We start from the raw sequence: 12604 nt of genomic DNA on the forward strand, positions 1-12604 counted from the left end.
TGTGCCATTGCCAGTACCTCTTGCCTCACTTGGACTACTGACATAATTAGCTAGATTGGCTCTGGATGAGGAGCCTGACTATGGTTCAATCTGCAGTGGGTCTGGTTATACTATTGTATGTCACTATCATGGGCACTTTTGTCTGATTTTGCCTAAGATACAAGGAATGTATTTGACCCAAGCCCCTGTCAATACAACCAATTAGAGTATCTGATGACCTATGTGGTGGCTCATATTCCTGAGAATTTTTATGTGTAAAAAGTTGGGAGGTCTAGTTATAGGGGAATGGCTCCACCATGGTGCCCTCATAGGTTTACACATATATAAGCCATGCAGTCAAAATCTTGAACTACAGCTACTCTGACTCATGGCAGATCAACCTGTGATCCTTCTATAACATGAGAGGATGAGAGGAGCTTTAGAGACCTTCAAGCTTATCTCCCACTCCCTTCCCTCTCTCTTGTGGGAGGCAGTCATTAGACCATTTCTCATTGCCTCTCAGATTCTGAAGAGGTAGGAGGGTTTCTGGGTATAACTGCAGAGTGTAACACTGTTTAACTGTAGTCTAAAATCAGCTCCTCACCAAGGATGTTACAGCGACTGAACCCCCTTTTGTTTTGATGTCCTTGTTTTTGGTGCCTGGAACAAGGATCTGGGGACTGACATATTTGACATATGTCAAATATTTGACATATTTGGATACTCTTCCTTTTGCTGTTTACTTAAGTAAAACATTGTATAAATCTAAAAGTGGCTTATTGTACTTTACTGGTCAAGTCAGTTAGGATATGGCCTTGACCTTGTCTGCTGCTATGTGTTTAACAGGAAGAACAATGGAAAGAGTAAAACTATGTGGATGAAAATAGACTCTCTCTCTCCTCTTTAGTTTTGAACCAGAACACTGATCCGAACCACAAGAGACCTTCCTTCTGGTGGAGCATGACTTAATAATCAGGTTCTGAGAGGTCCTTGTTATGAGCTCAAACTCCCATAATTATTTTGCACTGAGTCCAGTTTTCTCTATCTTGTCACTAAAAATCATGGGAGCATTTGTTGTGTGCCCATCCTTCTTAATGACCTTTCCTAGGGTAAGACTCACTGCTGCCTACTCAATGCTCACAGACTATTAACTAGTGTCCATTTATGAACTTCTCCAGTATCCTCTTAAAAACAAACAAGCAAACAAATCAGGGAGCTCATCTGAGGTCTCCTTTGTTCTGTGATTTTTCACGGGTATGATATCTGTAAGCTCTCAGTCCCTGGGTTTCTAAAAGGAATCTGGGCCTCTGGGCTGGAATTTCATTGAAGCAGACATCTTCCTACTTTGTTCACCCCAAAAGACTATATATACAAATGGAAAATGGCCAGACCATATAGAAAAATAGAACTCTGATCCACAGTCTGCAGCAACCAATCTAGGGTCCAGAAAGCCAACCCATTATCTGCAGTAACCAGTCTAGGAGGTCAAACTACTATCCGTAGCAACCAGTCCAGGAAGCCAAAATAAACCCTGTAGCAATCAGCCCCAAATAGCCAGAATTTGCTTAATATACTCCCCCAACCACTCACAGAAGATGCTTTGCTTCTAGTTAGCTCCCCCATGCCAACAATCTCCAATCAGAGCACACCTGAAGTCTCTTTCCCTGCCCCTCCTTTTTTAACTATAAAGCTTTATACTTCTGTACCTGATTTAGAGTCTATACCAAATGCAAGTGATGGTGGTTGAACGCCTTTGCTTATAGTAAGCTCTGAATGAATAGCCTTTCTTGTTCTTATTTTGGTGGTCTTCTTCTATTTCTACAATTTTGCTTAAAGGTTTAACTTCTCAACATGCTATGTGATGTTAGGTAAGCCATTTCCTCTCTCTGGGCCTTACTTTCTTCCACTGAAAAACTGGTTCACAGGGAGCCTGGTTGGCTCAGTCGGTTAAGCGTCTGCCTTGGGTTCAGGTCATGATCCTGGGGCCCTGGCATCGAGCCCCACCTCAGGCGCTCCACTCAGCGAGGAGCCTACTTCTTCTCTCTTTGCCTCTTGCTCTCCCTGCTTGTGCGTGAGCTTGTTTTCTCTCTGTCAAATAAATAAAAGGGGGAAGAAAGGTTCAACCTTTATTCATTCCTTTATTCAACAAGTATTCCTTGGCACTTAAAGAAACGGCCATAAGAGGTGCTAGGTGTTGGGTGGATATTAGAAGCACCACAATGATGAAGGCCCTTAGCTGCTGTCTGGGAAGGTGGAACCCAGTAAGGGGATGGAGATCTAGGAGCAGGCATGTCAGAAGTCCGTGCTCTTCCGCATCGGCATCCATCCATCCATCCCACCAGTGCAGTGCGGCAGAGGAGGGTGGCCAGGGGGAGAGGGGGGCTGGGAAAGGATTCCCTGGGAGTCTTCTCCCCAGCGGCCCGCTCGCCCGCATCCCGCAGCGGCGCCCGAGGCAGTGGGTGTCCGTGCGGGAGCGGGACGCGCCCTTCGCTCCCGGTTTCTTTTCCCGTCCAGAAAGGAGGACCACAGAGACGTGGCGCCCTCCGCCGTCCTAGAGAAGCCGGAGTGGCCGGAGTGCAGCCGCCTGCGCCTCTCCCGCGCGGGGCCGAGGGGGGCCGGCGTGGGGCTGGCGGGGCCCCTGGGGCAGACCCCCCCGGCCCGGAGCGCCCCTGCCCGACCCGGGCGGCCCCCGGGCGGGCCTGGCGCGCACTCGCCTCCCGGGGGGCGGCCCGGGCCACGGCGGCCGCGGCCCTGGCGAGCGGGGCCCCCTGCGGCCCTGCGCTCGAGCTGCAGCCGGGACAGCCCGCGCCGGCTCGGGCGCGCCCGGTGAGTGCGGGGCCGGCGCCGCCGAGCTGGCTCGGCTCTGCCCCGGGCTCTAGGCCCGCAGGAGGGGCGGCGGGGGCCCGGGCGGCGGCCGGGGAGCCGGGGTGCAGCCCCGAGTGCAGGGGCCGGAGGAGCGGGCAGGCAGCAGAATGAGTTCGACACCCCCCAGACCTGCGCCGGCAGGGGAAGCGCACGTGCAGCTGCGCAGGCAGGAGCCAAGCGCGGGCGCAGAGGTGTTCACAGAGCCCTGTGCGCCGCGACGAACGTCCAGCTTTTCCAGGTCACTGGTTTTTGCAGAGCTGGTTATGTCCGGAGGTGGGTCTTGAGATGAATCAGACTTTGCCGGCGCAGGAGGGAGGCGCTGGATCTCCAGGCAGGGGGAGCTGCAGGTGCAAGGACACCCATTGGGGCAAGGCAAGGGTTTGGGTTCTAACAGGATGGTGACAGGATAGGGGATGAGGGTGGTGGTACAAGAGATGATTCTTGGCAGGTAAGCTGGGTCTCTGAATAGTGAATGGAATCGTCTGCGGTGCAGAGGATTTGGACGTTTTGAGGTGCAAGTCAAGCCAAAGTCTTTGAGCCCCTGGGGTGCTGGGTAAGTCGCTGTGGGGACATTGTAGGGCAAGGACTGATTAGTGGCTGGGAAGTAGAAGTCTTGTTGGCTCTACATTAGCACTGTTTGTGTTTCTTAAGGAAAAAGGAAAGAGAAAGGGCAGAAGCTTGGGCTCCCAGAGGTACAGGAAAAGCGGACATTAAGACTGGGAAGCTGGGAAGAAAGAGTAGGGTGGGGCATCTCAGAGAGTGTGTGGGAGTGGCAGAGTGCAGGGAGTAAAGTCAGAGTTTGGATCTGCCCTTTGGAGTCCGGCCTCCAGGGCAGCCTGAGTGTACTGAGGTGCCCTTAGCTTCCCCTGTGGCTGGTGACAGTGAGGAGGAGGGAGAGAAGGGAAAGAATCTCACACAGGGACAGCAGGGGCGGCAAGAGTGAGGACCGAAGGCAGCGTGGCACAGTAAAGAAGAGCCAGAGGAGGCAGACAGCCCTGGATTCTGTCTCCGTTCTGTAACTTTGGGAGCAGTAAATCTCTGAACCTCAATTTCTTCTTCTATAAAATGAATCTAATGCCCTCCTCAGAGGCTGTGAGGCATACACCAAGTAATATATGTCAAGTGCTTGTCCTGGACTCGATAGATGATAGTTGAACTTGTTATCAAGGGTTGGTGACCTCAGACAGAGGGCCCACTGCGGGGAAAGGATGGCTCCTGGAGCAAGGATAGTTGTTTTGGGCATAAGGATAAAGAGGGAAAACTTGTAGAGACTCATGAAAAAGATGAGAGGATGTTGGGAAGTTAAGATGAAGAGCCATGAGAAATCGATGGCTGATCCTCTATATCTTTGGAAGTGCGGGGTACAAATCTGCTGAGGGTTCTCTTAGACATTCAGAATCCAGAAACTCAACTGGCACGCCCTCCAGTACCTCTTAGTGCCTGGTCTGCCCCTTACTCCAGGCCTGGGTCTGGGATTGTCCTAGGGCATTTAAACACATGTTGTTTCAGGAGTCAGTGACCTTCGAGGATGTGGCCATCTACTTCTCTGAGAACGAATGGACCGGCCTGGCCCCTGCTCAGAGGGTCCTGTACAGGGACGTGATGCTGGAGAATTATGGGGCTGTGGCTGCCCTGGGTAAGGGTCTTTCCTTTTGGACTCTGCTTCTGCCCTTCAGAGTTTCCTGGTTCCTTCTTCCTCAGAAGCTCAGGAGTCTTTGATAACCCTCATCTGAGTGGGAACCTCAGGCCCTTGGATTCAAATGACCCAGCCTCAGTGGTTGCTGGGAAGTGGGAAGTCCAGGTATAAATAAATTCAGGCCTTGAAACAGACTTTATTGCCTCAGGGTGAGAGCTGCCTAACTCCTGACCCCTGTGCCATGGGTAGAGAAGGAAGAGAGCAGATTCTTGGTGCCTCACCAAGCTCTCAGTTTCCCACTTTCTCCCTATGGGAGACCCAGCCCAATACCGAGCCTCCTCATGCAGCTGTCTAAACTTGAGAGCTCCAAGGGAGGAAGAGAATAAGAAAGCTCAATCTCAATGAGTGGAATCATCTATTCGCTCACTGAAATTGTCATTGAGCACCTCTTACTCCTATTCCTGACCTTTGTAAGTCTCCTGGCCCCACTCCCCTGGGTCTCCTGTTCCTTCACCTGGACTTCCTTTTCTTGCTCTCCCTAGTTCATTCCCTTCTTTCCACCCCACCCCTAAAGACAAAGCCTGGGAAGAGCTCTGGGATCGCTCTATGTCACCCCACTCACTTGCCTGTCCCATTTCCTTCCCCTTAAGCAGCATTTCCATTTCCCAAACCGGCTCTGATTTCCCAGCTGGAGCGAGGGGAAGCACCCTGGTGCAAGGCTCCTCAGGGAGCTCTGGATGGAGAGGGCCCGAGGGGCATCTCCTCAGGTGAGTGAGGACACATGCCGGTCATCTGGCCAGTTCCCTTGTCTTGGTCTTTAAAATGTAATAGGTATATGTTCTCTTAACCTAGTGCTGTAGACATCAGTGGGATTCCTTTTTTTTTTTTTTTTTTTTCCTGTGTTCCCATGATTTTCCATCTTCTTGAGTCTGTTATTCACTCTGGCTCTTCTTCATTCACCTATTTTGTCTCTTCCCCATTTCTACTGTTCTTATCTGTACTCCCTGACTTTTCTGTTTACACACTTAGGTGGCCTTTCTGCATTCCCAGCCTGCTTATAGTCCTCCAGATTCTGACTGCCCTTTGGGGTATCTCAGCCATCTTTATCATTAGTAATCAAGAAGTCTCAATAACCCTGAATCATATAGTTCCAGTTCAGGGATTTCTGGCATTCCTTTGCCCAATACAAGGCTTTCCTGTTCCTAATTTCCTAGGGGCAACTATGTCCCCTGTGGCCCCCCTGACCCCATTCTATCTTCTTCCTACAGGAACTCTCCTGTAGGCACAGTGGAACTTGAGCTGTGCCTCCAACTTCCCCATTCTCACAGTTCCTTGCTGTGTCTGGCAGTCTTTTCATATTAGGATATTCTCGATTACAAGTAACAACCCAGTTCAAACTAGCTGAAACAAAAAAAGAATTTACTGTTTCCTGGAAGTTGAAAGTTCAGAGGTAGAGTTGCAGGTACAGTTTGATCAGAGTTTCAGTCTTTGCTTTTTTCTATTTCTTTGTATGTTGGCTTTGTCTACAGTCTGGCTCCTCCTGTGGTGGTAAGATGATTAGTAGTTGTAACCAAGGCTCTGCTTCTTTATACCTTGGGAGAAAAATATGGGATGCCTTCCTCAGGCCTTTGTAATGTACCGTCTTAAGTCTGATGCCAACTCTAAACCAATGACTATGGCCAGGGAAATTGTGTGCACTGATTGTCTTGGCTTGGACTGCCAACTTCTGACACTGTCTCTCATGGAGTAAGTGGGATAGTTTAACCTGCTTGGCTTAGACTAGTGAGGGCTGCATTAGGAACTGGAGTTGAAATCACTCCCCTCCAAAGGGCATGGCTACTCCATAATGGTCGGGTGGTGGGGTGGGGTTGGTGGTCGTGGTAGATGGATATAGGGAGACAACTACAACGTCCTCTGCATTCTCTCAGGATCTCAGTGCTTATTCTCCCACCAACCAAGGGAACTTCCCATCTTTGCTCTAGGCAGAAAGCCAACAGCTAAATTATTCCTTGAGTAAAATCCTAATGGCCTGACCTGCAGCAAACTTTCTTTTCAAAGTCCATTTTGTCTTAAGAGAATATCAGGGGACACAGTCCTTGACTTCAGCAGTATAAAAGGTTGTCTTTTGGAGGGTGAGGAATTGGTACATTTCTCAGGAGGCTTTGGATGGGAGTTACAAGGAGGCCAGACTTAACTAAGCCTGAAGAAGAGTTTATCAGAGTGGATTTTGCAATTAGAGGTCTGTCATTAGAATAAGAAGTGACTTCTGGAAGTGGCTGAGTGAGGCTGTGAGTCCATTTCTAATGGATGCCATAGACCCACCATTGAGCCTCTGTAGAAAGAGAAGGCAATAGCTAAGGTGGATAGACAGGAAGGAAGCTGAGAGACTGTGGTTCCCCAACATAGCCTCAGGAACAACTCTGTGCAGTTCCATCCCATCCTGACTCTCTTCCATATGAACTGGCTTTTGCCTCCTAGATGAAGTGAAGAAGAGACCTTAGTCTCCCCTGTTTCTTCTTGATATTTAAAATGAATGAAACATTTTCACATTTTGAGGAACTGATGGAATTGCAACTTCCCTGTACATCTGTTTTCTGTCCTCTATATTGTTATCCTCCTCAAATGTCAGGTCGCCTATGTACCAATCTGTCCACCCACCTTCATTCTCTCTTACCGCTTCCATCTCTGCTCCTTTCCTAACGGGCCCCACTCCTCCGACTGAGCCACCTTTATTTATATCTTGACCCTGGCAGGATATCCATTTCTAAAGCCTGCTGGGATCTCGCATTTTAAGCAGGTGGAAGAACCATTGAACCTGAAACTTCAAGGAGAGGGTCCAAGCCTAACCTGTACTGGTAAGTGAGGGAAATGAACACTTTCTTCTCAGGCACATGTTTTCCTCTGTCTTTCTGTTGTAAAATATTAAGATTCCATTTTAGCATTTATGTTCTAAATAAACGACTCTCTAAAAATCCCCAAGTCAACCATTTAATGTAGAGGAAAGTTAAACCCCAAGCTTCCAGCTTTCATTTGAACATCACTGATTAATTAAATTCAAATGGGTCTTGGGTCTTAGGCTGTAACTGAACAGATGACCTACTGGCTGCTATGGCCAACCAATATTTTAAAAGTAAGTGCTGCATTTTATTCATTCTGTTAGTTTTTAGGAATCAGAAAGCAAGGACTATATGGCCCCTATCTTGCAAGGGCTCACAGTCTAATAGGACATTATACATAAATGTATAATTACAGCAAAGTGTGATGCTATGACAGAGATGTGAATAAAGCACTGTGGGAACAAAGAGCAGGCAGTCTTTGCCCAACTGTATCTGAAGTAGTTTGGGGAAGCACTTTTCATGGCGGACCTGGTGACTGGATTGAATGAGAAGACATTTCCATTTAGCATTGACAAGTATGAGGAAGATTCTCCTTGTTGCTTTCCACTGCGTGTGATAAGTTTAGGTTCCCCAGGTTTGCCTCAAAGGATTCGTTATTTCTGAACAGGTCCTTTGCCCTGAATCCTGGCCTGTTCTTCTCATGTTATAACCAGGACTACCTAGAAGAAGTTCTGACTTGTGTCCCTGAGGTTCAATTCAACTGTTTTGGGAGAGCTCCCCTTATGCTTGGCCTGGTGCTTGGGAATCATAGCCCTCAGGGACTCTGTCGAGTTTTTGCCTTTCTGTGGTATACCTTTTGGTTGCTTTCTGTGTGCTAGCCCTGTTGTGCCATTTCCCGCTAGGACAGGGCCACTGAGACACGAGGGGTGACACTTGGAGTGAAATGGACACACTAGTACCACTTGGTGACCTTACTCGCTCTATCATGGGTGATGATGACATTTGCAGCTTTGATTTGTTCTTTCAGAGGGTGTGTTGAAGAGTGAGAAAGAAGATTTTATTCTGAAGGAGGGAAATTTTGAGGAGGCAAAGGATCACATGGTGCTATCAAGTGGACCCCGGTGGTGTGGCTCCCAGGAATTCTGGTTTGGAAAAACCTGTGAGGAGGAAAAAAGCAGGTTAGGGAGGTGGTCTGACTACTCCAATGGGAGAAGTTTGGAGAACACCGCAAATGATATTATAGAAGTGATTGTCAAAGATGAGATGGTCTCTGGCGAAGATAGTTCAGAGAATACTGGTGTTAATATCCCCCTTGGTATACATCAGAAAATTTTCAGTGAGCAGGTATTCTATATATGTGAAGAATGCGGCAAGTGTTTTGATAAAAATGAAGACTTTGACCAACATCAGAGAATTCATAATGGAGAGAAGGTCTATGGATGTAAGGAATGTGGGAAGACTTTCAGTTTTAGATCACATTGCATTGCACATCAGAGAATTCACACAGGGGTGAAACCATACGTGTGTCAAGAATGTGCTAAAGCTTCGTTTGGAAGTCAAACCTGATTCGGCACCAGAGAATACATACTGGAGAGAAACCCTTTGAATGTAAGGAATGTGGGAAGGGCTTTAGTCAGAACACAAGCCTTACACAGCACCAGCGAATCCACACTGGAGAAAAACCATATACATGTAAGGAATGTGGGAAAAGCTTTACTCGGAACCCAGCCCTACTTCGACATCAGAGAATCCACACTGGGGAGAAGCCTTATGAATGCAAGGACTGTGGGAAAGGCTTTATGTGGAACTCCGATCTTGCTCAGCACCAGAGGGTCCACACAGGGGAGAAGCCTCATGAATGTACTGACTGTGGGAAAAGCTTCATCTGTAAGGCACACCTTATCCGACATCAGAGAATCCATACTGGGGAAAGGCCGTATAAATGTAATGACTGTGGGAAGGCCTTCAGTCAGAATTCTGTTTTGATTAAGCACCAGCGGCGCCATGCTAGAGAGAAACCTTGTAATTGTCAGATATCTCACCTTCTTGAACATTAGAGAATGCATAACGGTGATATTTGTTTATAATTCTTATGCTATAGGAACCCCAGAGACAAAACAAGGTGATCGTCCACTTTGTTATAACTTTAATAGCCAGTATTATCTTGTCCTCTCTGAACAGGTACCCTGTACTCTAGTAAGACTGGTCTCCCTGTTCAACCATGTTCATGCTAGGCAACTTTTAGTTGAGTATCTACCCTGTCAGGTACTGTGCTAACCACACATACAGTCTTTAGTTTTTCTTACTCCTATTAAGGTAGGTACTTATACTCATTTTACAAATGAGAGATCTGAGGTTGAAAGAAGTTATAAAACTAATTCAAGGTCACTCAGCTAACATGTTATAGAATTGAGATTCAAGTAGGTCTATCTGACTCCGGAGTCTGCTGTTCTCTATTTGTGCACATTTCTACTTCTTCTCAAATTTATTTGCTCAACTTTCCCTAGGCTAAAAATTTCCTTCCTCATCTAAGACCCAGCTCCTTCAAATGAACAGACCTTCCTCTTCTACTTGTAATCAGTACTGTCCAAATTGGTATTTAACTATGTGCTGTCTTATATTTTTCTAATGTCTATGTGTGTTAGTCCAGCTAAATGGTTCTTGAAGATCAATACTGTATTTTAAGTTTTTCAAATTTGGAAACTTATTTATTTCTGAGTAGGTATAATGTGCTTATGGTAAAAAAAAAAAAAAAAGTTGAAATAGTTTAAAAAGGTGTTCAGTGAAAAGTGTATCTCCTTGTCACTCTTGTCTCCTAATCTACCTCCTCAGAGACAGCCACTATTACTGGTTGTGTCTTCCTGGATATATTCTTTCTATGTGTAAGTACTTATTAATACTGCTTTCATAAGTCTACCTTATTGAAAGCCATATTTGATGTAGATATCAATGCGGTTACATTGCCAACCCCAGAATTTCTCTTCCTCAGAAGTCATGGTCCACCTTGAGGTCACCAAGGTAACTTAAGAAGGTAACAGAGGGTAGTCTGGAGGTGCAGTCTTGGGAGACCTGATTTCCCCTTGTGTTATAAGATAGTACTCTGGGACTGGGAAAATGTAAACCAAGTGGGAGATTTTTTTTGTTTTCTTGGGTTTGTTTTCCCATAAAATTTTGTATAGCTACAATACCTCTCATTCCACTATCCCAAATCCCTTTCCAGTCTCTTCTCATCATGATAGCCCACATTCCAGAGTAAGCTGTATTATTAGAGAATGGTGCTGACCATCTTCAAGGGTTAGAGAAACAGAGGCCCTATTCAGAGAAGAATGCTGGCCAAAACAGATGAAACATACATTCTAGACTTCACCTTGAAAGCTATTTTTCAGCTTCCAGTTTGCCTCTCTGCTAATTAGGCATTCTACTTTAGAAGCTCCCAGCCAGGGATCCCTGGGTGGCGCAGCGGTTTAGCGCCTGCCTTTGGCCCAGGGCGCGATCCTGGAGATCCGGGATCGAGTCCCGCGTCAGGCTCCCGGTGCATGGAGCCTGCTTCTCTCTCTGCCTGTGTCTCTGCCTCTCTCTCTCTCTCACTGTGTGCCTATCATGAATAAATAAAAATTAAAAAAAAAAAAAAAAAAAAAAAGAAGCTCCCAGCCAGATAATATAATTGCTGACTAAGGAGCAAGGAAGAGAAGCCAGAGGCTGGCTTGGATTAAACCACATACATATCTCTAGGGCCCCTGATTGCTGAAGCCTAAAGTCAGGTAATAAGGAGAACTTGGCTTAGCATACTCCAGTTAGGGTAACCTCTCGTAAAACCTCTCTATTTTGTACTAAATAGAACCAAGAAATGGAAATGAGTGATGTGAAGGGTATTTGGGGGAAGTTTATTAAGCAAATATCACTGAGCACCTGCTTGTATGCAAAGCACTATGCGAGGTGCTGAATAAACAATAGTCAGAACTGCTTCCTGCCTTTCTAGAATATTAATCTAGTGAGAGAGATTATGAAGGAATGAATGGTACAGAGAGGGAATGATGGAGAGGGAGCATATTTATATAAATAGGGAAGGTCTATCCTAAGAGGTAACATTAAAGCTAAATCTCAGAATGAGAAGAAGGCACATGTATCAATAATAGGGGAAGAACAGCAGCAGAGGGAACAGCTCTGCAGACTGATGTGTGAAGGGTTTGGCATGTTTAAGAAACCAAAAGGTTTTGGGTATAACAATGATCAAGGGTACTGAAAGGCACAAGTTAGGTTTGTAGACATAGGTGGACCAGATCATTTAATTCCATCCTAAATGAAAGCTATTAAAGGGTATTCAGTGGAGGAATGACATGATTGATTCACATTTCACAATGATTGCTGCCTGCTAAGTAGACAATGGTTTGTAAAGGGAGGAAAGTGAAAGGAGAGATGACATTCGAGACTGCTAGCAGTCCAGGTTGGAGATGATAATGGCTTGGAGTGGGTGGTAGTAGTAGAGATGGAGAGGAAATGTATTTAAGATATAGTTTAGAAATCAAATCATTGACCTGCTAACAGTGGATATAGGAGTAACAGGAATTAGGGACAGCTTTTAGTTTGTGGTCTGAGCAGCTGAATTAGAGAGCAGACCAGTTACTGGAATGGATAACACTGGAATGGAAATAGGTTTGGGGAAGGAGAAATCTAGAACTCTGTTTTGAATTAACATTTGAGGTATGTGTGAGATATACAAGTAGACATTTCAAGTGATGGTTGTATATATGGGCTAGAGCTCTGGGTTAGTTATAGCTAGAGCTTTGCACCTGGGAGTCATCAAATGAACAGAAGGTATTTAAAGCCATGGAAGAAATGAATGAAATCACCTGGAGCTGCACTATCCAATACAGTCCACTGGTCATTTGTAGGTATTTAAATTAAATTTAAAATTTAGGTTCTTCTACTGACCAGATTTTAAGTGCACAATAACTATATGTGGCAGTTGGCTACCGTATTGGATATTGTAGACATAGAACATTTTCATCATTTCAGGAAGTTCTTTCAGACAGTACTGGCTCCAGAGGGTATAGCAAAACACGAGGACCCAAGATAGAGTCCTATGAAACACCAATTTAGTATTTAGAGAGTTGGACAGGAGGAAGGCCAGGAAGAGATACGAAGTGCAGTCAATATTACGAGTGGACACATGACACAGGCACAGTTGAAATAGGGTTGAATGAACTAAGCTACAGGAGGTGATCATTAAAATCCTAAATATTAATAAGTCCCCAGGATGCAGATGATATGTATGTTAGGTGATGTC

The 12604-nt window shown here is 46.0% G+C and overlaps 1 protein-coding gene across 1 annotated transcript; it reads left to right on the forward strand.

Annotated features, from left to right (window-relative positions):
- Positions 1-3010: 3010 nt before the first annotated feature.
- On the forward strand, positions 3011-10091 carry ZNF662 (zinc finger protein 662). Its single transcript, XM_038570606.1, is given in 6 exon segments — positions 3011-3117; positions 4354-4480; positions 5131-5247; positions 7234-7335; positions 8345-8857; positions 8860-10091. Coding segments are annotated over 5 exon segments (1281 nt in total). The 5' UTR covers positions 3011-3117; positions 4354-4446; the 3' UTR covers positions 9375-10091.
- The last annotated feature ends 2513 nt before the right edge of the window (positions 10092-12604 follow it).

Source organism: Canis lupus, chromosome 23 (genome assembly GCF_011100685.1).
Source record: "Canis lupus familiaris isolate Mischka breed German Shepherd chromosome 23, alternate assembly UU_Cfam_GSD_1.0, whole genome shotgun sequence".
In the NCBI taxonomy this organism is placed as follows: Eukaryota; Metazoa; Chordata; class Mammalia; order Carnivora; family Canidae; genus Canis; species Canis lupus.